The sequence below is a fragment of the Lutra lutra genome, chromosome 4 (assembly GCF_902655055.1).
Source record: "Lutra lutra chromosome 4, mLutLut1.2, whole genome shotgun sequence".
NCBI lineage: Eukaryota > Metazoa > Chordata > Mammalia > Carnivora > Mustelidae > Lutra > Lutra lutra.
This window is the reverse complement of record NC_062281.1, coordinates 91,435,237-91,459,221: the sequence shown is the minus strand read 5'-3', so window position 1 is coordinate 91,459,221 and position 23,985 is coordinate 91,435,237. Positions and strand designations below refer to the sequence as shown.

General features: G+C 45.1%; 2 protein-coding genes and 1 long non-coding RNA gene across 3 annotated transcripts; 2 read left to right on the top strand and 1 right to left on the bottom strand.

Annotated features, from left to right (window-relative positions):
- Positions 1-111: 111 nt before the first annotated feature.
- LOC125097329 (histone H3.v1-like) lies at positions 112-23,388 on the bottom strand. The gene is made up of 4 exons (XM_047724901.1): positions 22,947-23,388; positions 8,289-8,411; positions 7,709-8,185; positions 112-932 (listed from the first exon to the last, which is right to left on the bottom strand). The coding sequence occupies exons 1-4, from the start codon at positions 23,353-23,355 to the stop codon at positions 517-519; spliced, it is 1,425 nt and encodes a 474-aa protein (XP_047580857.1). The 5' UTR covers positions 23,356-23,388; the 3' UTR covers positions 112-516.
- Positions 4,154-6,146, top strand: LOC125099202 (uncharacterized). The gene is made up of 3 exons (XR_007127053.1): positions 4,154-4,254; positions 4,575-4,688; positions 5,882-6,146. It is a non-coding gene; the product is annotated as an uncharacterized LOC125099202 (long non-coding RNA).
- On the top strand, positions 8,153-8,564 carry LOC125099200 (histone H4). The gene has a single exon (XM_047728608.1). The coding sequence runs from the start codon at positions 8,197-8,199 to the stop codon at positions 8,506-8,508; it is 312 nt and encodes a 103-aa protein (XP_047584564.1). The 5' UTR covers positions 8,153-8,196; the 3' UTR covers positions 8,509-8,564.
- Positions 23,389-23,985: the final 597 nt, after the last annotated feature.

The window sequence follows — 23,985 nt, the reverse complement described above, 5'->3', positions numbered from 1 at the left end:
CCCCACATCGGGCTTTCTGCTCAGCAGGGAGCCTGCTTCCTCCTCTCTCTGCCTGCCTCTCTGCTTACTTGTGATTTCTGTCAAAAAAAAAAAAAAAAAAAAATCTTTAAACAGGGACTTACATCTGGTTTAGTTCTCCCAGCTGTAAAATCTGGCTGATAAACGCAGATTCCCATTCCAGCCGTTATCACAAACCCACATGGCAGCCTTCCCACTTAATTTCTGTATCTGACGCTCCAGACCTTTAAGTAACTCCGCACCTAAAAAGCGGGACTGGCAAAAACGATCTATAAACCATTTCAGCTGTTCCCTCTAGCGCGCCAGCCGACTAAGTCACTGATTCTATGATATCACTACCCTACACGTGTGAGTTGCCCCTGATGTCTCTATCCAGTGCACCGGTGCGCTATAGCAAGCCCGCCGCAGCCGAAAAACTGCACAGCTGCTCTTCATGAAAACGTGAGTGGCTCTGAAAAGAGCCTTTGAATAGGATGGAACCTCGAGCCGAGCGCTCACTCAAGCCCGCTCCCCGCGGATGCGGCGCGCCAGCTGGATATCCTTGGGCATGATGGTGACGCGCTTGGCGTGGATGGCGCACAGGTTCGTGTCCTCGAACAGCCCCACCAGGTAAGCCTCGCTCGCCTCCTGCAGCGCCATGACGGCCGAGCTCTGGAAGCGCAGGTCCGTCTTGAAGTCCTGCGCGATCTCGCGCACCAGCCGCTGGAACGGCAGCTTGCGGATCAGCAGCTCGGTGGACTTCTGGTAGCGCCGGATCTCCCGCAGGGCCACGGTGCCCGGCCGGTAGCGGTGCGGCTTCTTCACGCCGCCGGTGGCCGGCGCGCTCTTGCGGGCCGCCTTGGTGGCCAGCTGCTTGCGCGGGGCCTTGCCACCGGTCGACTTGCGAGCTGTCTGCTTCGTGCGAGCCATGATGTCTTACTGTTTTTTTCCGACGAGTGCCAGGCAGTCATATTTATAGACGTATCCTTGTCTTGATTGGGCCAGAAGGGTTAGGAACCTCCAGAGTGTGATGTCATTGGCTAAAATTCAATCCTCTTTGCCCAGGTAGATTGTTATGCTAATCTGTCCCTCTTTATTCACTTTACCGTACTTTTCTGTAATCTCACCGATCACGAACGTTTTTCTTTTTAGATCTTTCCTTTAAATTGTTGTCATTTTCGTAAGAGCAATTTTTAAAGTGTTTTCGCCAGCCTGGGATTTATTTTTTAACAGGTGCCTTCGAAATAAAAGCACGCCTTTCCATGAACTAGGTTTCAGCCTCCATTTCCAGTTAAGAGTTATTGTAACTCCAATCCCATAGCTAACATTTATTTACCGCCTGACTCTGCGCTAAGTGCGTTAGTTGCATTACAGTACGACGGTGATTCAACAAAACAGTATGTAATGGAAGGAACAAAAAATTAAATTTACGTTTACCCAACTTCGAAACTCCGAAGTCGTATGCGAATCAGCCGTAACCTGCAGGGTAGAGCCTTCCGCCTTTCCTTGGGTTTTTCACCTTGGAGTAGGGTTCCCTCCCCTGAATCCATCAATGGCCATCCCAGGTCCTGTAGACGAGACGCTTCTAAGTCAAGGAATATAGGACCGGAAACGTTAATTTCTCCTTTACAAGGAGAAATTGTGAATAGTGAATAGTTTGTAAAGAGTCAACTTGCTTATCAGATTAAAAGCTATAATAAAATTTCAAAGCAAATAAATTATTCGTTGATCACTGAGTTGCTAACATATTTTCTTCAATAAAGTAGTTCCATCTAAAAGTTTCACCTGTTTCATTTTTTCTATTCTCTATAAGAAAATTGAAGATCCTCTGCTTTTTAGTTATTTCATATGCTTTGAAGTATTGCTCAGAAAATTACATGTCATGAAACAAGTCATGTAAGGTTACCAATGCTTAAAAAGTGTGAAGAATTAATATATAACTTTTAATCATATGCTCATTCTGTTGAAAGAGCATTGCATCCAAACCTTATTTAAAAAAACACCCCTCAAAACTGTGAATACAGTCAGGCCCAACAAGCTTAAAACTTACTTTATGGTATCAATATGAATGATCATCTTCCTGCTGAAGGCAGAATAAAAGTTATTTTGAGGGGATTTCCTGAACACTAAACAATCTAGAAACTTCTTTTTATATCTTCAAGTGTCCCCATGGGCAGCACAGTCTCCTGCTCTAGGGAGACCTTAGATGTCCTGCAAAAGTGTAACTGATGTGAACAGCTGTCACCCCTTCCTGTGGTTGTTTTGTAATAATGATGAACATATAGAGAGCATGACTCAGTATTTAAAAGTTCTTCTACATACACTGTCTCGTTTAATCCCAACTCTGTGAAATAGATGCTATTTTCCCCATTCCACAGATAAAAAGACAGAGTCTCAGAGAAGTTATGGCTTGTCCCAGGCAAGTAACAAGGCCTGCATGATACCATAAAACAAAATAATGAACTTAAAATGGATTTCCAGTTTCATCAGGCTTGGTGCACATTTTAAAGCACTGAAGAATATTCCCATCCCATCTAATCAAACTCCTCAGTATTTTTTCCCCACTGAACTAATGCCATCAGAATAGGAAACCACCATCCGGGAATCTAGATGGCAGCCTAAAGCAGCTCACAATGGCCTCACATTTCTTTGCGGTGTTCTTTTTTAATATATGCATTCTTGGCCATGGCATTCATTTAGATATGAAAAAGATTGTTTACCTGTTGTTGGGGAGTAAAAACTTTGCTCTACCCCTCATTTTTTTTTTTTTTTTTTTTGGCTGGCCTAAGAATTAAATTGACATGAGACCAATTAACAGGAGAAAATCATATAAGAATATAAGAAAATCATACAAGAATATGAGACCCAAGGCAGTCAAGCAATTGAGGTTTATATGCTATCCATGGCTAAGAAAGGGATCAGTCAGGGTCTGGGACTGCAAAGGGAAGAAAGACCATTACAAGAAGATAACATGAGTTAATGTTTGGTGAACAAATGTTTGCTGGGCCATTGGGAAACAATGAGGTATAGAAAAGAATTTCAGTAAACAGACTTTGCTGGGTTCCTCCCTGTCTACCACGCCTAGGGCATACTGTACAGTAGTTTTCTAGGGTCATACATAGTTCCCTTCCTAGAGCAGCTCCTCTATCCGAGTTCTTTTAAGCTGTTAGGAGGAAGGCAAAAAGAAAAACTTTTTTGAGTCTTCTGTTTCCTAAAAATAATCAGCCTAAAATAATCTATGTGCCAAAGAAACACTTTTTGGGGGAGCAAAGTTTTGCTCCCCTACAATGTACTTTCATACAAAATCCCGCAGTCATGGGATGTATTTTACCTCTATAAAATAGAGAATGAGAAAATTCTAAGAGTCTTCTTCTGGCTATCTTCAGAATAGAACAAGTTGTTATTTACAGATGCGAAGGTCAAGCGTGAAGATTATTTCAAGTTTAAAAAGCAATCAAAAGGGGCACCTGGGTGGCTCAGTCGCTTAAACATCTGCCTTTGGCTCAGGTCGTGATCCCAGGGTCCTGGAATCTAGTCCCCACATCGGGCTCCTTGCTCAGCAGAGAGCCTGCTTCTGCCTCTGCCTGCTGTTCTCCCTGCTTGTGCTGGCTCTCTTGCTCTCTCTCTGACAAATAGGTAAATAAAATCCTTAAAAAAAAAAAATATATATATATATATATATACACACACATATATATATATATGAAATAAAAAAGCAATAAAAACCCAGTAGATTCAAGAAAAGCTTTTTACCTCTCCTACATCTACCTAAAAAGAATTGAGATAGAGGACCTGTTCCAGAAAGAGATCTGTCACCGTGGATAACTACCTTACACCATGAACTAGGTCTGGTTGACAGGGAGGAACATAGCAAGGCCTGTTTGATCAAAGTCCTCTGTGTCCCATTGTTTCTGAGTGGCCCAGCACACGTGTTTAGCAAACATGGACTCTTTTTCATCTTCCTGTGAATCACATTCCTTCCTTTTGAAGTCCCAGGCCCCTACTCCTTCTCCTTAGTTCATCTTACCTGCCTTTGGAATTTCCATGCTGTGTAGATTCCTTGTACCTACAGAATTAAATGTGATTTTCTGTTAATCTGTCTCATGTCAATTTGATTCTTAGTCTAGGTAGAAGGACCTTGAAGGAGACAGGAAATTCTTGCTCCCCAACACTTAGAAGTCACCTTTAATAACAGAATTCAGATCCATAATCGTTTGATTTCCCCCGGTCTCCACCTTGGACAATGGAATGATTCCTGTGAGTGTTCTCAATACAGTACTCTATCAGAAGTAAATTTGGGATGCCTGGGTGGCTCGGTCAGTTGGGCCGCTGCCTTTGGCTAGGGTCATGATTCCAGGGTCCTGGGGTGAGTCCCCATCGGGCTCCTTGCTCAGCCGGGAGCCCGCTTCTCTCTGCGCCTCTGCCTGCTTGTGCATGCTCTCTCTCTCTCTCTCTGATAAATAAAATCTTGGAAAAAAAGTAAATTTGACAATGCAGAAGAACCTCTGATTTGCTGCTGCTGTGGGGAAAAGGGAGTATTTTTCTCCTACTAATATCTCTGAAATTTCTTTTGCCAGGAATAATAAGAATCTGCAGTTTCCAGATTGAGCCCTGAAGTTTCATTATTTAGTGCTGAATGGGAGGAAGAGCATATGAATGAAATTTTAACATTTGCCCCAGGAAATAAACAGGTAAAAGAAAAAGATAATGTTTTGTATGTGCATGTGTTTGTTCTTAATATAAAAGTAATGGACTAAATTATATGTTCCAAGAAGACTGAATTTGTGTTCAGTCTTTGATTGCAGACACCCCTGGGCTTCAAGTACCCTCAAGATGAGACTGAATCTTTGGTTTGTGGTTTGGGCCAGCCATGTGCCTGATTGACTTTCATCTTTTTTTTTTTTTTTTTTTAATTTTAATTTTTAAATCACTTATTTAACTGCCCCACCCCCACTTTCTGGTATACATCAGTTTCTTCTCTTAAGGGTCTATTTTTGGTTTGTCTCGCTCTCTTTTTTTCCTTTGTTCATTTGTTTTGTTTCTTAAATTCCACACATGAATGACATGACTTCCTTTAATCTTAGGTGGCCCTTAGCCCTGGACCAAATTCAGAAGCCAGGGGCTTTTGACCTTCTTTCCTTAACTCCATTCTGAGATAAAGTCATACCCTCAACACCTTGCTCATTGGATGAAAATTTCCCCCTTTTACCTTAACACTAGTCCTTGTTCTATGTAGTGAGGGGTGGCATAGGGAAGGAAAGTTTTCCTCAGTCCTCTTCGGGTACCCAGCTGGTAATTAAATTACCCAGCTGAAAATTAAACCAACAAAGACAGAACCAACAGCGGAAGAGAACATATAGGTATTTAAAACAAGTTTTATGTGATGTGGGAACCTTCCTAAGGAAATGGAGATCCAAAGAAACAGTTTGACTGTAGTATTTTTGTGCTCGCTGTGGTGAAGTGTAGGCACTCCAAAGAAATGCAGTAGGGTACAGAGTATGAGGTAAGTCTAATAAGCCAGAGAAGGCAACAGAGCCCTGTTTGTTAGGTTTCTTCTGTGGGTCCCTTTGTCTTTAGAACCAAAGATGCTCCTTTCCTCATCTGTCCCTCTAGTCCTACAGGGAAGCCACAAGAAGCTTTTATGACATGTTTCAAGGGAGAAGGCTTTGGAGGGAAGTTGACAATGACCTTCCTGCTTATAGCCCTTTCTCAAGATTTCTTCAGCTTAAAATATTTAATATGCACGTCCCAAACCCCATCAGTGACAGAATATGCCACCCCTAAATTATGCCATTTGGCACATGAATTATTTTGAGCTAAAGGTACATGAAAAACAGCAGGTGCAAGAAGTATGCTCTGACCTCTGTTTCTTTCCTAAAAACAGGAGACTAAACACCCACATGGAAGATGTCTTCCCTATACCAGGAGGAAAACAGCATTCTTTTCACCGAGGATGGGGAGTTGATGCCAAGAGAAATCTGCACAAAGAAACCTTTGTTAAACTAACCCTTATCTTCCTAGCAATTTTTCCACCATGAACTGCCCTAGCCAAAACCCTTCCATCTTGTGACATTTTCATGATTCACTCTTCTGTCCAATTCAGTCTATAAGCAGTCAACTCTAACTGCTTCTCTGGGTCTTCATTTACTTATGAGGGCTCCAGTGTCAAAGAAAACTCAGTAAATAGATTTCTATGCTTTTCTCCCGTTAATCCATCTTGTGTCAATTTAATGATCAGGCCCAATAGAAAAAACCTAAGCAGGTAAAGGTAAGATTTTCCTGTCTCTACAGCAGATTTTAGTTGGCAGGGTTCAGAAGGTACCATCCCCAAATATGCCACTCTGGTAGATTAATTATTTTGAGCTGAAGTTACTAGAGAAACAACAGATAAAGGAGGGGCTCTCTGACCTACCCCTTTCCACCTAAAAGCAGCTCAGAAAATTTTCCATGAGAAAGGTAAATTACTTGGGGTCTTTTGTTGTTGTTTTTAAGTTCAGGCCACAGATGTTAGTATAACACTAACTCTGGTTTATGGGGAAAATTAGGACAGAATGTTCACAATTTAATGAATATACAGCCTGTCTAGAAAGAAGAAAAAGAAAAAGAAGGGAAGGAAGGAAGGAGAGAGGGAGGGAGGAAGGGAAAGGAAGGGAAGGAAGTAAGGAGGGAAGAAGGGAGGGAAAGGGGGGAAAGGAGGGAGGGAGGGAGGAAGGGAAAGGGGAGAAAGGAGGGAGGAAGGGGAGAGGTGGGAAAGAAGGAAGAAAAAGGTTATTTTTTAAAGATACCTTCTTTATCAACATTCCTTTCATTTAATTTTTGTAATCAACACCTATTGTGAATCCCAGGGTATTGATTTAGGCAAGTGATGATGGTGGCACCATTCAACGAGCAGAGAACAAGGTTTATGGCTGGGGAAGAAGGAAGAGAATGGATTCCCTCAGCCCCCATTAGAGACACACCTTGGAGCTTTGAAGTTTAAGCTTTTTGAGATTTTTTAGTTTAAAACGACTAAAGAACAACCAGGAGGATCTCTATGCCTGGAGCCTAGAAGTCTGGATAAAGATATATTACTGGGACTCACTGGCATATAAAAGATAGAGCCAGGAGAGGAAAAAAGGCATGTAAGATTTAAGATAATACACATCCCTCAGAAAAAAGGGGTAATTCTTTCTGATACAGAAACCACATCTTCTGGTGGATTCTCCTTACAGAAGGCCCTGGTAAAGTAACAAACATGCTATCATTAAAGGACCCCAACCAACTTCATAGGGCAGTTTCTGGTAATGATCTTCAAAAGGGAGATTTCCCCTTGAGAAACCCAATTCAGCAAACTTTGCTAGCTCCACGTGGGGCGTCCATGGGGACACAATTCTGCCACCGATTTCTGGCTGCAAGCAAGGGTCGACTTTAGAGGATCTGTAGAAACGGGGACACAGAACATCCTTGTCTTCTTTCTGTATATATTGCTTCTTTCGGCCGAGCTTTGGATGACAGTGGGTTGGATTCACTGACCTCCACGAGAAGGCTTGCAAATATAGTAAAACCAACTTGCCTAGGATCTGATTTCTCCCGGGGGACGTGAAATTCCATGCTCCCACCATCAACAAAACACACTAGACTCAGAAATTACGGCGCTCTCTGCCCACACTCCGCACACACACGGGTGCGGCGGCCCTGGCCATGACCTTCTAGGTCTGCCAAAGCATCGGACCTGCTTTTGTTGCTGTTCTCTGCAACCGTGCTTCGGAACCCCGCGCCCCTTTACTCGGATGAGACCCGGCGCCGGCGCTGTATTCTCCTCCCGTCTCTCCACTCCGTTTGCCCTTCCTTTCGTCTTCTCCCACCAGAAAGACCTTTCTTAGCCTACATTTTATGGCCGGGGGAGTCCGCAAATGGAGAGAGACGAAGGCGAAAGACAGTTGCGGCAGCCGGAAGCCTGGCGTTGGGATCTGTGTTCTCCCGGGACAACGGCCGGTAGGTTTTTGTTTCACAGAGCCCGCCAGAGGGAGCCGTGGAGAGCGAGGAAGCGGGGCTGGGGACAGGGCAAAGAAAGGACGCGATGCCGAGCGGGCGGGGACGATTTGGGGCGGGCTTCCCGGCCGCGCGCCTTCTGTTCTCAATCTGGTCCGGCAGTCTTGTATATTAAGGGGACCGGTACGCTCACCCCTCCGAAGGTTGTGTTTGCGAGCTGCGGCCAGTATGTCGGGGAGAGGAAAGGGCGGTAAGGGCCTGGGCAAAGGCGGTGCCAAGCGCCACCGCAAGGTATTGAGGGACAATATCCAAGGTATTACCAAGCCGGCGATTCGGCGCCTTGCCCGGCGTGGAGGCGTCAAGCGGATCTCCGGCCTCATCTACGAGGAGACTCGGGGCGTGCTGAAGGTGTTCCTGGAGAACGTCATCCGGGACGCAGTCACCTATACCGAGCACGCCAAGCGCAAGACGGTCACTGCCATGGACGTGGTGTATGCCCTCAAGCGACAGGGGCGCACCCTGTACGGCTTTGGGGGCTAAGCGGCCTGAACTTCAGCTCTGCGTGGATCCATGCCAACGGCCCTTTTTAGGGCCAACCATCTAGTTTTTAGAGGAGCTGGACACTTGGGTAGACCTTGGGGAACTTTGCTTTGGGAGTTGCGCTAGAGTCGGCAAGCTTAGTGGGAAGTAATGGCTTCTGCAGCGCTAATCACCCTGAATCCACTAAGCATTAAACTAAAATCCATTAAGCATTTAACTAAAAATGTTTTTCATTCGCTCGCTTCTTAAAGATTAGGTTCCAGATTTAAGCAGCCTTTCCGTTTGTTTCTTGGTACTCTGTCATTTGTGATTGCTGGTCTGTGAAAAGTAGAGTTCCGTGAAGGTCGAGTTCTCTAGCCCGCTGCATCCGCTTGAGCAAACTCGGAAGGCTTGCAACCCAGAAGTGCCGGCTAGGCTGTTCGGTGGGTTTAAGCCTCAGTTTATTTTTGGTTTCACTTCCCACCTCTACAGCAAGAGAGGGAGGACTACATGACTTAAGGGCCCTCTTCATAGCGGGCCTTGCTTTGTGATCTATATTCTTACCCAAAAAGTGCAAGAGCGCTGAAGTCCAGTCAGCAACCAGCCAACATTCAGGATAAATTTAGGTTATTAGAACAGATGAGCTCATTAGGGCAGTTTTAGAACAAGTTTGGCATATTGTCTGCTGAGTACCTTTTTTTTTTTTTTTTTCATTTTTGATGCTATATCCAAGGAAGAACTTAAGTCAAAGGCCTAGAAGACGATTTCAGTGAAGACATTGCAAAGATACAGATGCAGCTTCAAACTTGCTCAGAAAGCTAAAGCTGAGCAAACTTGGATGCCTGGGTGGCTCCCTAAGTCGGTTAGGTGTCTACCTTCAGCTCAGGTCATGATCCCAGGGTTCTGGGATTGAGTCCCAAATCCAGCTCCTTGCTCAGCAGGAAGCCTGCTTTTCCCTCTGTCTGCTGATTCTCCTACTTGTGCTCTGACAAATAAGTTAAAATATATATATATAGAGAGAGAGAGAGTGCCAAGCAAACCATATAGTCTTAACATCATGGAAGCAAGTCTGGAGGAAACAGTTAATTCAGGTATTTGACTTTTTCTGTTAGGGCCTGTTGTAGAGACCAGTAGGAATATACCCATCAATACAGAAAGCACAATTTTTGACAAAGTAAAACAAATTGTTCTAGACCAATTGATCTAGACTAGATCACAGTAAGGCATTCTCTGCACTACCACTTTTGCTGGGAAATGGGAAATACTGGCTGTGGAAGTGGGGCTTGTGGCAAGTATCGCTGTTTTTTTTTTGTTTGTTTTGTTTTTAATTTTAAGGGCAATGAGGATTGCTATATCTGATCCTCACTGAGGTACTCTGGAGGAGGAGATACCAGAAGTTTGAAGAGAACTCAGAGAATAACGTAAGGGGGTGGGGAACATGTCCTTTGTCTAAACTGGCCGTTCTCAAATGTAGTCTCTCATCTAGGAACTTCAGATCACCTGGGAACTCGTTAGAAATGCAAAATCTTGGATCCACCCAGACTTACTGAAATTCAAAGGAGTAAGACCTAGCAATTTGTGTATTAACAAACCTTCCAGGTGATTATGATACCCAGTTTGAGAACCTCTGGTCTACGTAGCAGTTTTTCTCTAAATGAAACTAAAGTATTTACATCTGAATATATATTGCCCTAATTTGTTTACAAAAATGTTAAATTTTGCTTTTTTTGAAGGGAATAAACACACACACACAAACACTGGGGAAATGATCCTAGTAAATTTTCTCTAGCACAAAATATTACAGAAGGAAAAGGTAAAACAGCTTGTTTCCTCAAAGTATGTGGGGCAAACATAAAAGATGTATGAATGAAAAGTGTAGCCAGCTTGTTTTCCTAAATAATAATGGCTTGTGTTTTAATACTATTGAATTTTGTAATCAATGGATATGTTTTTTCTTCTCAAGTTTCTCCAAGCTATGGTCCTTTACCTATTAATCAGGCATCTTCTTTACAGTGATTTTTTTTTTTAAAGATTTTATTTATTTGAGAGAGAGAAAGAGAGCATGAAAGGGGCGAGGGGCAGAGGGAGAAGCCAGCTCCCTGATGAGCAGAGGGCCTGATGTGGGACTTGATCCTGGGACTCCAGAATCATAACCCGAGCCAAAGGCAGTTGCTTAACCAACTGAGCCACCCAGGTGCCCTTCTTTACAGTGATTTTAACAGTGATCCTTGTTCTCATCGTCTCTCCTTCAGTAAATACTATTATATGGCATAACTGAATCTTCTGTTAGCTCTACCCAGCCTCTGAGTATTGCCGAATTACAGAATACACGTTCTGCATCTTTTTACGTTAATATGTGGCTTTTTGTTATTGCTCTTAACCACCTGTAACAGGAATATAGCTACTTAATCTCTTTAATCTCCAACAAGATAATTTATTTCTCATTTCCACCCCTGAATGACTCAGATGCTCTCTGTGAACTAGCTGTGGCTGCCACCTATGATTTCCTCCCTGGGTGATTTCAGGACTTCCACTAGAATATATGTATATCTCCATGATTATAGAATCCAGTCTGCTAGTCTACCTCCACATGGAAGTAGAGGCACTTAAGTGTCCCACTGGCCAATCAAACCTCACAGTGGACCAGTCTGAAGTCTTACCTTCCCTTTCCAGGCTCCCTACTTGTCAGGATAGCTGCATTATCCTCCCAGAAACCCAGGCCAGCCGCTGCTGAATCATCCTTCACTACATTCTTATTTTCTTCCTTGGAAACCTTTCACTCTGTGCTTCCTATTCTAGCTATGTTACTTCTAATATGTGACTTCTCTACTTGAGCCAAAAGACCTGAGCTATCATTTACACAGAAAGTTTTAAATTATATATATATATATACACACACATGTGATCTCTGTCTGTCAAATAAATAAATCTTTTTTTTAAGATTTTATTTATTTATTTGACAGAGAGAGAGATCACAAATAGGCAGAGAGGCAGGCAGAGAAAGAGAGGGAGAAGCAGGCTCCCTGCCGAGCAGAAAGCCCGATGCGGGGCTCTATCCCAGGACCCTGGGATCATGACCTGAGCCGAAGGCAGAGGCTTTAACCCACTGAGCCACCCAGGTGCCCCTAAATAAATAAAATCTTAAAAAAAAAAAAATTGTAGAATGATTTCTTGGTGTTGGTTTTTGTTACATTTGTTGAACATTTCTGAATTGTTTGAATTTCTTAAAATAAGCATGTATAATTTTCCCCCCAATCAATCACAAGATAGATAATAGATCGATAAGTAGATAGGGAGTCTGGGCTGTATGAACCATGACAAATCTTAGCTTTGCCAAGGTTCAGTTTTCTCATCTTTAGTGTTACCGAGAATTCCTGTCTTTCTCACAGGAATGTTTTAAGGATCAAAGGAGATCTACGTGAAAGATTAAAGCCCTGAAGTAATATAAAAAGAAACTAAAGTTGGTGTATTTATTGCCTATTTCACCCAATCTAGTTCTTACATGCTCTATAATGAGTGTGGTGGGGAGACAGTATAGCCGAAATTTTGAGAGGATGGTGACAGTGATAAAAATGAGGGCTGAACAGGTTGGCAGGGCCGTATTAAATAAGAAAAATGTAAAGTCATCTTAAAGAATCAAATAGATTCCCCAGCTGAGTTGACTGTTATAATGTGTTAAATGTATTATTTAAGAATATTCACTTCTTGGGGCACATGGGTGGCTGAGGTGGTAGAGTGTCTGACTCTAGGTTTTGGCTCATGTCGTGATCTCAGGGTCGTGAGATTAAGCCCCGCTTCGGGCTCTGCACTGGGCATGGAATCTGCTTAAGACTCTGTCTCTCCCCTTTTGCCAAACCTCTCCTTCTCAAAAAAAAAGTCAATTCTTCTATAGAAAGAAAAATAAGAGGGAAGAAACTAATTGTAGATGATAAGTAAACATAGCTTCTGAGACATGTTAACAGAAATAATGTAAGTAGAGTATGTGTGGTAAACAGAGATATGGGGGTGGGGTTGGAAGGGCCAAGAACCATGCTGAATATTCATGAGGTGCATGAGGTACCCAGTGTTCAAGCCTTAAATCAGCCATCCATTGGTGAGACCAACTGTGGCCCAATATGTCCTCTGCCTGCCACACACAGGGAAATCCATAGCTATTCAGCAGGTTATTGTGATGGAGTGAGCATAAGTTAGCTTCAGACTCCTTCCATCTGCTGAGCCTCCACGCCCCTGCTCAGCTGTAATCCTCTTAACTGCAGTCTGAGTTGGGAAGGCCGATCGAGCTGGGACAGATCGTGTAAGTCAAGGTTGGACATTGTGGGGTGCTTCTGCCATCACTACACCCTCTTCTAAGTGTGCTGATTTCCCCCATCACCTTCCCCTTCCTCTTTGGTGTATGTGTTAACTGGCTGTAATTAACTGTGTGATTTGGTATATCTGTCTTCATATGGCCTGTGAACCTTTGTGTTCCCTGAATTCTGGGATTCCTTTGTCTGGTGACAGAGTGGGAAGCCATGATTACAGCGAAGTAATTTCTTACCACAACAACTACATTATAGAAGAGGGCTGGAAACAAGGGGTGGGTGGGTAAAGACACAACCATGGCATTGTGACCCTCCAGATACCCTCCAGGGCAGATGGGATCCTGGCTCTAGGGAGCATATCCAGTTCCTGCAATGAGGCCGCCTTTAGAGTGAAACAGCATTCCGACTCAATAATGGCAGCGCCTGAGGTCACCTGCCTCCATGCTCCTCCCCAACTTTCTGACTGAATTTTGGCTTCCTGTACAGGTTTGCCAGCAGGGAGCTAATGAGTGAATCAGTTCCGCTTCGCATCGGAAATTAAGGGCACAATTTCTAGAACCAGACTCTTCGGGTTAGGGTCTTAACTTCACCATTTACTAACAGTAAAACCTTGAGGAAATTCCTTAATCTCTAAACTGCATATTCTTTATTAGTAGTATTGGGAGGGAAAGAATATTTACCGTGTCAGGGCTTTATGTGGATAACATGTATTAATGTTTACAGAGCCCTATGTCTGGCACTCAATACATGCTACTGCCTATTAATGTCAACAGTTATTATTAGGGTTTATGCATTTGTCCCTTCAGAGTCCAGTCAGTGGGATCTAGGTCCTCAGAGACCCCTACGCCCAGCCTACCAGCAAAATGAAATTTGTGAGTCTACAGAGCCACGGACCAGGCTGGAATGGGCTGAGCAAGGACCCAGGAGGTCATCCCGATGACCCAAGGGGCACCAGCCCTTCATTTCCTTTTCTACAGCTTTGCAATGCCAGGACAATGTAACAATAAACCCTCAAAGAGAGCTAAACACAAAAACCAAGTAGTAAAGGAAGAGAGGAAGGGAAAAAGAGCAATCAAAGAAACAGAAACCCGAGGGGCACCTGGGTGGCTCAGTAGGGTAAAGCCTCTGCCTTTGGCTCAGGTCATGATCCCAGGGTCCTGGAATCGAGCTCTGCATCGGGCTCTCTGCTCCGCAGGCAGCCTGTTTCCTCCTCTCTCTCTCTGCCTGCCTCCTCTGCCTACTTGTGATCTCTGTCAAATAAATAAATAAAATCTTTAAAAAAAAAAAAAAAGACTGTGTAAAAAGAAACAGAAACCTGAAATCAAAACCTGGCTGAGAAAACTTACTCAGAAGCTCAAAGTTTAGCCCAGAGCAGGGGCCCTGATGAGCTGGAGAGGAACCGCTGCCTTCAGAAAATTTGCAAGACCAGGAAACACCTAACTTTTTACTCATCCGGGTGCCTGAGAGGGACTGTGAGATTCAGAACTAGATAACAAACCAGCCAGATTTAAAAGTTAACTGATGTCCAGAGCCTGTTGTACCGAAATTTTTGGAAGACCATTTAGCAATAATTACCAAAATTACTGGAAAAATATACTCCAAGTTCTGTGCACAAGGATAATAAATTGTAGCAGTGTTTTTAGTGGCAAAAATCTGGATAGTACCTAAATATCTATTAACATGAGTCTGAGTAAATAAGAAGCATCTTTTTTTTTTTTTTTGAAGATTTTATTTATTTATTTGACACAGAGAGAGAGATCACAAGTAGGCAGAGAAGCAGGCAGAGATAGAGAGGGAAGCAGGCTCCTTGCTGAACAGAGAGCCAGATGAGGAGCTCAATCCCAGGATCCCAAGATCATGACCTGAGCCGAAGGCAGAGGCTACCCACTGAACCACCCAGGTGCCCCAAGAAGCATCTTTTAAATGAGAAGCTACATCCTTTAATAAGAATGAGGCAGATTGAGACAGAATAAGTTTATATAGAGTTTATATAGCTTTAGAGAGTGAGATTAACTGAGACAAAGACCAAATATATAGTTCTTATTGTATATCACAATACCATAGCTAACAACACCCTAAAAAGCTGAATCTTGGAGAATCTTGAGATAAGACAGAGCCATTTAGAGTCAAAAGAAGAAAGCCTAGAGATCTGGGTTGATTCTGGGCAAGTTTAGAGTGACCTTTTTGGGTGCAAGCTGGACTGAAGGGGGCAGAGAGTGAGAAACTGAAACCAGTTAAGAGGCTGTTATAAGCCAGACAGGGCCCTGGACAAGAATGGTGGCAGTAGCACTGAAGAAGATACTGGAAAAAGAGATGGTGCTGGCAGGAGGCATGGAAATCCCTGGTTTCCCCAAATTTGTGGGGACATGTGGGTGGAATTTAGATACCACTCTTTGATTTAATTGTTAATTAAAAACCATACAATATTGGTGATGGAAAGGACCTCATCTGGTCTAATTTTCTCATTAAATATAATGAGAAGGGCACCTGGGTGGCTCAGTGGGTTAAGCCGCTGCCTTTGGCTCAGGTCATGATCTCAGGGTCCTGGGATCGAGTCCCGCATCAGGCTCTCTGCTCAGCAGGGAGCCTGCTTCCCTTCCCCTCTCTCTGCCTGCCTCTCTGTCTACTTGTGATCTCTCTCTCTGTCAAATAAATAAATAAAATCTTAAAAAAAAAATAAATATGAGAAAATATAATAACAATACTATAATAAATAAATATAATAAATGCATAAAATATATTTTATAATATATTATTTGTATATATAAATGTATATTTACATATTTTATTATATATTTATTTATATATAGATTCATTATATCATTTATATATTTTTATAAATATTTATATATTATTACTTATATAATATATATTTATATTTGCATAAAAATATATATTATAAACATATTATATGTTATAAATATAAATATATAAATATATTATGTATTTTATGTAAATATGAATATATATTTATAAAAATATCAAATAAATAAAATAAATAATATAAATATTCCCTCTGGTTCCAGGACAAAACTTGGTACCAGCTTCCATTCCCTACCAGATCCCTAAAGTGGTGTAGATGTTCCTAAGAGGCCTCTCCTTTGGGCCATGTCTTTACAAGCTCTTCCCAGGACCACCCAAGTGTTTCTCTAGCTCCTAAGGGCAGATGAGAGAACCCAGCGGGGTAACTAGATCTAGGGCCAGATCCACATTCCCAGCTGCCTGAAGGTCACAGCTACTTGCCCCTGCCTATTGAGAGCTCTGACCCCATGGGGCTTGATGTGCAAACCTCAGCCCCCTCCCAGGCTGCCTATTCCTGCCAAGGTGACATCCTCCTAGTCACTCAGGCAGGAAGGTCTAGAGAAATCTTTTGATCACTTTTGGCCACAACAACCTCTTCTGTCCCTTGCCCATTCCAGGCTACGGCAATCTTCCACATGCAAAAATGTCAAAATTTTCCTTCCCCTCCATCGCTGTGGCTGATTTCCTTGTTCTCATCCTCAACACCCCTGATCTGCGATGTCTGTGTGGCCTCTGTCCTGGCCTCCCACCTTGGGCACTACTCATCTCTCACTCCTTTTACGCCTTCACCCCGGATTGGCCTTCTTTACACACAGCTCTGATTCTGTGACCCACCTACTTGAGGCACAACCCTTTATTGGCTTCCCTCCCTTTCCTTGTTCTCTTTTATCCTCATTTCCCAAACTTTCCTTCACTCCACATAGAAAACCATTCTACTATGTTTTAACTATCTTTTTGTTTCTATGCATGATTGCAAAATATATACTTATGTCTTTTAATTTACATAAATAGTATTGTTTTACATCGAATTCCATTCCTTATCTTATTTCCCTCAGAACTATGTTTTTAAGATCTGTCCTAGTTATGTGTCCATTTAATCCACTGTCTCTTCCTGCCGCAGAGTCCCCCAGGGAGTGAATCCAGCATACTTTCCCCATCTGCTCTCCCAGTGACAAATACCCACATGGTTTCTAATGTCATGTGCCCTGATAGGCCTGTGGGTGAAGTTTGGAATAAATATTCAAAAACAGAATTGTTGGGGTGTCTGGGTGGCTCAGTCATTAAGCGTCTGCCTTCTGCTCAGGTCATGATCTCAGGGTCTTGGGATCAATCCCCACATCGGGCTCCCTGTTCAGTGGAGAGTCTGCTTCTCCCTCTCCCACTCCCCTTGCTTGTGCTCTCTCTCTCTCACTGTGTCTCTCTCTCTGTCAAATAAATAAAAAAAATCTTAAAAAAAAAACACCCCAAAAACAGAATTGTTGCTTCCTCGCATGTGTATCCCTAATTGGCCTAAGAAGCACCAGGCTGCTCTTCAGAAAGGCTTTCCTAGTCCACACCCCACCAGCATTGAAGCCCTCCATCCCGGCTAACCCTTGGCATTATTCAGCTTTCCAATATCTCCCAGTGTCCAGAGTAAAGTGCCATCTCCTATTGCTTTAATTTACCTTTCTCTGATTACTTTTATCTATTTATTTGCTTATTTATTTATATATTTTTTGAGAGATAGAAAGCATGCGTGAGCACAAGTTTTGGGAGGTAGGGAGGGGCAGAGGGAGAGGGAGAATCTTAAACAGGCTTGTGCCCAGTGTGAGCCTGACACAGGGCTCCGTTTCATGATCCTGCAGTCATGACCTAAGCCAAAGTCAAGAGCCAGACGCTTAACTCACTGAGCCATCCAGGTGCATCTGATTGCTAATATTTCTGAGCATCTCTCTTTATGTATTTGTTAAATATTTTGCTTCCTCTTCTGTAATCCTTTCCCCTATGCTGTTTACAGAATAAAATTTACCCCTCCCTAGGTTGGCATGCTGACCCCCAAAAAGACCTCCAAGAAGCTGGCCTCAGAGTCAGAAATGACTGAAAAGTCATTTCCCATTCCCTCCCTTGAGTCACCCTGTGGTCTGGCCTCCACTCACAGTTCTCCTCATCTTTTTCTCGTTCCTCTGCCTGGATTAAGACTCCTTGCCTCAGCCCAAGTTCTCCTACAGGAAGAGCTCCCTGATTCCCTCTGTTAGAAGTCACCTTTCCCTCTGAGCTTCTGGAGAACTCATCCAAACCTTCTCTGCCACCTGGCACAGCATGCCTTCCGTTATAGCGCAGGGCTCCTCACACAGCCTGGAGAACTCATTTCCATAAATGTTGCAAACTCATGCATGTGCTTCCAGGCATGAAGAGATGCTAGGATTCCTGCCAAACAAAATAATAACAATTTTTCATTTCAGTGATGATTTTACTTTGTTCATAATTTTCTTTATTGCAGAGGTTTTCAGTTGCAGGTTGTAACCCATTAGCAGGTGGTAGAATTGATTTAGAAAACAGGAACGAGGGATGCCTGGGTGGCACAGTTGGTTAAGCGTCTGCCTGGGTCCTAGGATCAAGTCCTGCATCGGGCTCCCTGCTCAGCGGGGAGCCTGCTTCTCCCTCTGCCTGCTGCTCCCCCTGCTTGTGCTCTCTCTCTCCTCTCTCTCTCTGACAAATAAATAAAATCTTAAAAAGGAAAAAAAGCCCTTTCTCACCCCCAGGCTTATTGTGAATTGAATGACAGGTGAGTGAAAGATGAGCCCTAAGCCATCTAGGAACCTGGACCTAGATATTATCACTGCCAGACCCACACAGTCTAGAAACTGCTTGTGTAGTTACAATTATTAGTCAGTTTTGATGTGTATCATGATTGTGACTTGACAGGGTGGTAACTTACACCAATTCCTATGAATGTCACTAATATTTACACCCTCGATGTTAATGATACTATTAATACTGATTTATGATGACATGTAAGGCTCTGTTCTAAGCATTTTGTGTGGACTATATGGTCTCTCTTCATCCTCACATTCGTGCATTGGGTGCATTTATGATCCTGCTTTACACAGGAAGAAATGGAGATCCCGGTCTTTTCTCTTGGGAGGCTTTCCCTGGTTAGGGGTCAGGAGCCCTGGTCCTACCTGCAATGGGCCTCAGACTTCAAGCCCAGTTTGTAGCAGCAAGGACCCTGGGCCTCCTTTTCTATCCCCTTATCTCTCCTCTGCCATCCTTCCTCCTCTTCCCACCTCTCCTTACGTACACTTTACTGTCTGCTCCTGGTCCCCCATCACATCCTCAAAAAATCCAATTAGCAGTTCTAAATCTGAGGTCTTTGGGGATAGAAAGGGAGACATTTCTCCCCAGATCGTCTACACTCAGGAACAGATTGGGGGTGCTGGTGGGGGTAGAGCTCAGGGAACTCTTTTTCTCAGTTACTATCACCAGGAACAGGTTTTCCAGACACTCTGCTCTTGGGCACTTTCTTGTTCCCACATTCCAAGACACACCCCCAAGGACCTTGGAAGTTCTTTGCTGTGGTCCAGTTCAGACCTCCTCTTCATCTCTAACTGCAGGGACCCAAGAGCTGGGGCCTCTTATTCCCAACTTCTTCATGTAAAAGCCAAAGGGTGGGCCCCTCATCAAGCATTTCCTGACTCCCTGGGGCATGCCATGCACCCTGCGTACTGATGCCACAGGCCTGAACAAGAGGGAAAACAAGATGACCTTCACCCTGAGCAATGCTGCTGGCCTACTGCTGAGGGTAAAGGAAGGGGAGTAAGTAGAGGTAGAGGGAGAGGCAAGGAGATGAGGAGGAGGAAGACAAAGGGAAGGGGGGGCTACATAGGGCTGGTTCTTGAAGAATGAGCAGGGGTTCTTGGGGTTACAAAAAAGGGGAGGAGGACAGAAGAAATTCTAGATAGAAGAAATGGAATGTGTGAAGACATGGTATCCTTGGGGATTGCAGATGTTCCATGGGGCTAGAACTTACTTGTTTGCCTGGCAGGGGGTCCAAAAGCTGGGAAGGCTCTGAGAAATGGCAGGAACTAGATGTACATCAATTCTTATTGGGATCTTTTAAATTTAATAACGGTTAATAAAGTAGCTCAAATTAACTGAATGTTTATTCTGGGCCAGACATTGTGCTAGGTTCCTTAAGAATGGTCACTTTTAATATTTCCAAAAACACTATTCGTAAGATGTTCCCATTGTACAAATGTCCTCATTTTTCAAACTGGAAAAGTAAGGCCTACCGAGATTTACCTGCTGAAGTCAAGGCCTTCAGGTTTGGGTTCATCTAATGGCTGAGCCCCAACTAGTTAACCTCCATTGCTCTGAACTACCATACAAAAGAAGGTAGGCTTTAACCTGAAGGGAATGGGAAGGAGGTAGAAAAAATTAAAACACGAGAGTGACAGAGTGGGAGCTTACTGGCAGGGCAGAGTCTAGCCTGAAAGCTTAATCCTCCAGATCAGAGTGGGGGGTGGGGGGTGGGCTCAGTTAACACAGAGACCCTGGATGGATAGAGAAAGGGTGATGGGATTGAAAGTCAGAAAGTAGATTTGATAACATTTGGTGCCTCCTGAAATTTGGACAAAGGGGAAGAGCAAGGAACTTCTGCCCCAAACAGCCTGGGGGATGAAGGTATCTGAGCAAGATGGGAAGCAAGATGATGTACTTTTAGAAATAAGAGGAGTGTGAAGGGCTTATTAACCTATCCAGAAGAAACTGGCCACCCGGCAGTTAAAAATATTGGTGTACAGCTCAAGACAGGGGACATGGCAGAAAATACCAACTTGGGAGCACTTGAGGGAAGCAGAGATATGACAAGCAGGGAATCCACGATCTCCTTTGAGCTGGAAGGAAGAAAAAGCCAAGGCCAGCATGGCTGAAACCAGGAATATCGGTGGGCCTGGCAGAGAAGAGGAGAACACGAGAAGTTTGAGATGGGGATGTGGAGAAGGATAAGGATGACCAGGAGAGGGTGTGAACCCGGAGACCAAGTCCTCTTCCAAGGAAGAAAAGGTAGTGCCCACAGGGCCATACCACAGAGCTTACATCTACACATGCAAATACACCCCCTACCCTAAGGCCAATTTATATCTGAACAAAAACTGGTTTTCACTTCTTGAAAATCCCAGGTTCTGGGGCACCTGGGTAACTCAGTCGGTTAAATGCCTGCCTTTGGCTCAGATCAAGATCCCAGGGTCCTGCAACAGGCTTTCTGCTCAGTGGGGAGCCTGTTTCTCCCTCCTTCTGCCTTTCCCCTGGCTTGTACTGTCAAATAAATGAATAAAATTCTTTAAAAAAAAAAAAAATGCAGGTTCAGGGTAGACTTTTCCTGCAAACCCAGCTAGCCATGTAGAAGCTAATCGTTACAGGAAGAACATTTATTTACCTTGTCCTTAACTATCTCTTAACTCTCACCTAAGAGTAGACATTTAAGTACAGAAATTATTAAATATGAATACTTAGATTTTAAATTGTTATCTTGTATTGATGTACTGTCTGTGCTGGTCTCTTAAAGATTTGAAAGGCTGCTGGGAGGGGAGGCTTTTCCAGTAACAGGAACACAAGATTTTCTTCTATTTCTGACTATCAACAATGCCACTAAATTTCCCTTTGAGGTTCAGACAGGGAGACTTCCTGGAGGTTACAGGCACTCAGATTGGTAGATTAAAGCAGTGTGATACTGGGGGCAAGTGCAGGATGTAGAAGACTGACACCTGTAACCAACATCACAGCTTCCAGGGTCAGTTCAGCCACTCCTGGGCCTGAGATGTTGGACAAGCCACACCTGAGAGCCTCAGATTGTACCCCAGAAAGCCCTATTATGTGCCTGAAAGATGGATGGATGAGATGATGGATGAGATGATGGGTGCAAAGGTGGTGCCCACTCCCACCCCCACCTCTAAAAGTGACTTCTTAACTCAGATAGTACAGACACAAGACCCACGGATTTACCCTGCAATGAGGGCCTAAACAGGGAATAATGGTCTGAATAGGAACCTGGGGGTATGCCCTGGAGATTGGTGTGACCCAGTCCCTACGAAAATATGCTGGTCTCCAGCTTTTCAGGGAGGGAACAGGAACTTACAAAACAGAACTGTTTCCTTCCTTTTCTCTTCTTTCCCTTGTGAATTCCTGGTGGAATATTTTTAACCTGTCACTGCGCTGCGACAAAACAGAAAACCCAAGTCTTGGCCCATTCCGGGGCAAGGAAATGACTAAGATTAAAAAGAGGTGTCATCTAAGACCAGCAGAGCATTTGCACCTGTACCCGTAGCATCTCAGACCTGTAGAGCTCTGTGGAGGGGCGTCGGCAAGACTCTCTCCCACTCCAGAGGGCTTGCACTTCCACTTCCTAAATGGTGCAAGAACCGTTCCTAAGGCCCACACCCTCATTATTTCCTGATTGTGGGGAAATTCATCTCCTAAAGGAGGACTGCCTCTTTACTCTTCCCAAGAACTTTCACTCAGAAGCCACCCATCTGTTCTTTCTCTGGATAACCTCTCAGATACCTGAAGCGTTCCCACTTGTCTTAAAACAATTCCGAGTCTGAACAGAAAACCCAGACGCGAGTCCAAGCTTTTAGAGACCTTCACAGAACACACGAGTCTCACTTCTATGGGTCTATGCGGAGAATGCACCAGCGAAGGCCCAGCTCACCGCAGTCACGTTCCAGCCTGTCCCTGCAACCCCAATTCCGTCTTAGAGATAGAAGATAGGACTTATCCTACCGGCGAGAAATGGGAGGATTAGGCACACTCAAAACTCAGATATCCCGAACTTGAGCCGGCAGAGGTCGGGCCATACGAAAGTGGCGATTTCCCTCCCCAGCCAGAGCGCGGTGCCTCTGGGGACCACTTCCGGCAGGGATGTGGGGGTCGCTGGCGCGAATTCCACTCCCAGTGGCCTAGAAAGGCGTGGGGCGCGCTATGGAAGGCGAGTCCCGAGCGTCCCCTAGGGATTCCTGGCCGTCTCGGGCTCCTCTCGAGCCTGAAAGCCCCTCTTCTCCTGCTCGGACAGCTTACAACCTAGATCACGGTGGAGCTGCTAAAAAAAGACCATCCCTCTCCCTCCGCGTCCCTGAGTAAATCGAGCACGCACTGCCATCTCCCAGAAGCCGAACTTGGTGGGGGGGAGGGGAGAGCTAGCCGCCCGGAAGAGAGGGCAGCCAGCAGGGAACCTGAATCCGGCGCGTGACCTTTACGCCACATGTCCGGAGTGAACGGACACCGGGACACGTAAGTGACACAGCTCCCTCCGAGTGCTGTCGTGGGTGGCTCTGAAAAGAGCCTTTGAATAGGATGGAACCTCGAGCCGAGCGCTCACTCAAGCCCGCTCCCCGCGGATGCGGCGCGCCAGCTGGATATCCTTGGGCATGATGGTGACGCGCTTGGCGTGGATGGCGCACAGGTTCGTGTCCTCGAACAGCCCCACCAGGTAAGCCTCGCTCGCCTCCTGCAGCGCCATGACGGCCGAGCTCTGGAAGCGCAGGTCCGTCTTGAAGTCCTGCGCGATCTCGCGCACCAGCCGCTGGAACGGCAGCTTGCGGATCAGCAGCTCGGTGGACTTCTGGTAGCGCCGGATCTCCCGCAGGGCCACGGTGCCCGGCCGGTAGCGGTGCGGCTTCTTCACGCCGCCGGTGGCCGGCGCGCTCTTGCGGGCCGCCTTGGTGGCCAGCTGCTTGCGCGGGGCCTTGCCACCGGTCGACTTGCGAGCCGTCTGCTTCGTGCGCGCCATACCAACCAAATCACGACCTCAACCGCGCTGCCGCAGCCACACTAACGCCGCTTCCGCCCGCCGCCCCACTTTTTATAGGCACCGTCTGTCTCCGATTGGGCGGGACAAGACTTGAAAGTCCCGCGCTGCCTGCCCATTGGCCGTGACGTCACCCGCCCTGGCGTCACCCGTTGGCTTGGGCAGAATCCTCCCTACCCCGCCCTCCCGCCTCGCTCACTCTCCAGTTTGCCAACAGCCTTCCCGCACCTTGTTTTTCCTTTCTTTTCGGCGGGCGGGGGAGGGGCGTGTTAGCTCGCAACCGGGTCAGAATGTTGTTCCAACCCAGCCCTTCAACCTCCTAGAACACACGGCTCCCCGTTCCTTCCCACGCTGTCTCCCCAATTCGACCTCAATCTTGCGTTGGCTCGGTCCCCCAAAACGCCTTGTTACCTTTGCAGAGCCCCCTCGTTCCGTCTGACGGGCCTTTTTTTCCCCGCCTGTCGGGGCTTTTCAGGTCAGAAAGCGGTCTCACCTCATCCCCTCAACCCCACCGCCTTCCGAGCGCGAGATCCCGCCTCCAGGAAGCTAAGTGGGGGCCCGCACCGCCGCTGCCAAGGCCGTCCCTCACTTTTACTTGACCAACAGCCGGCC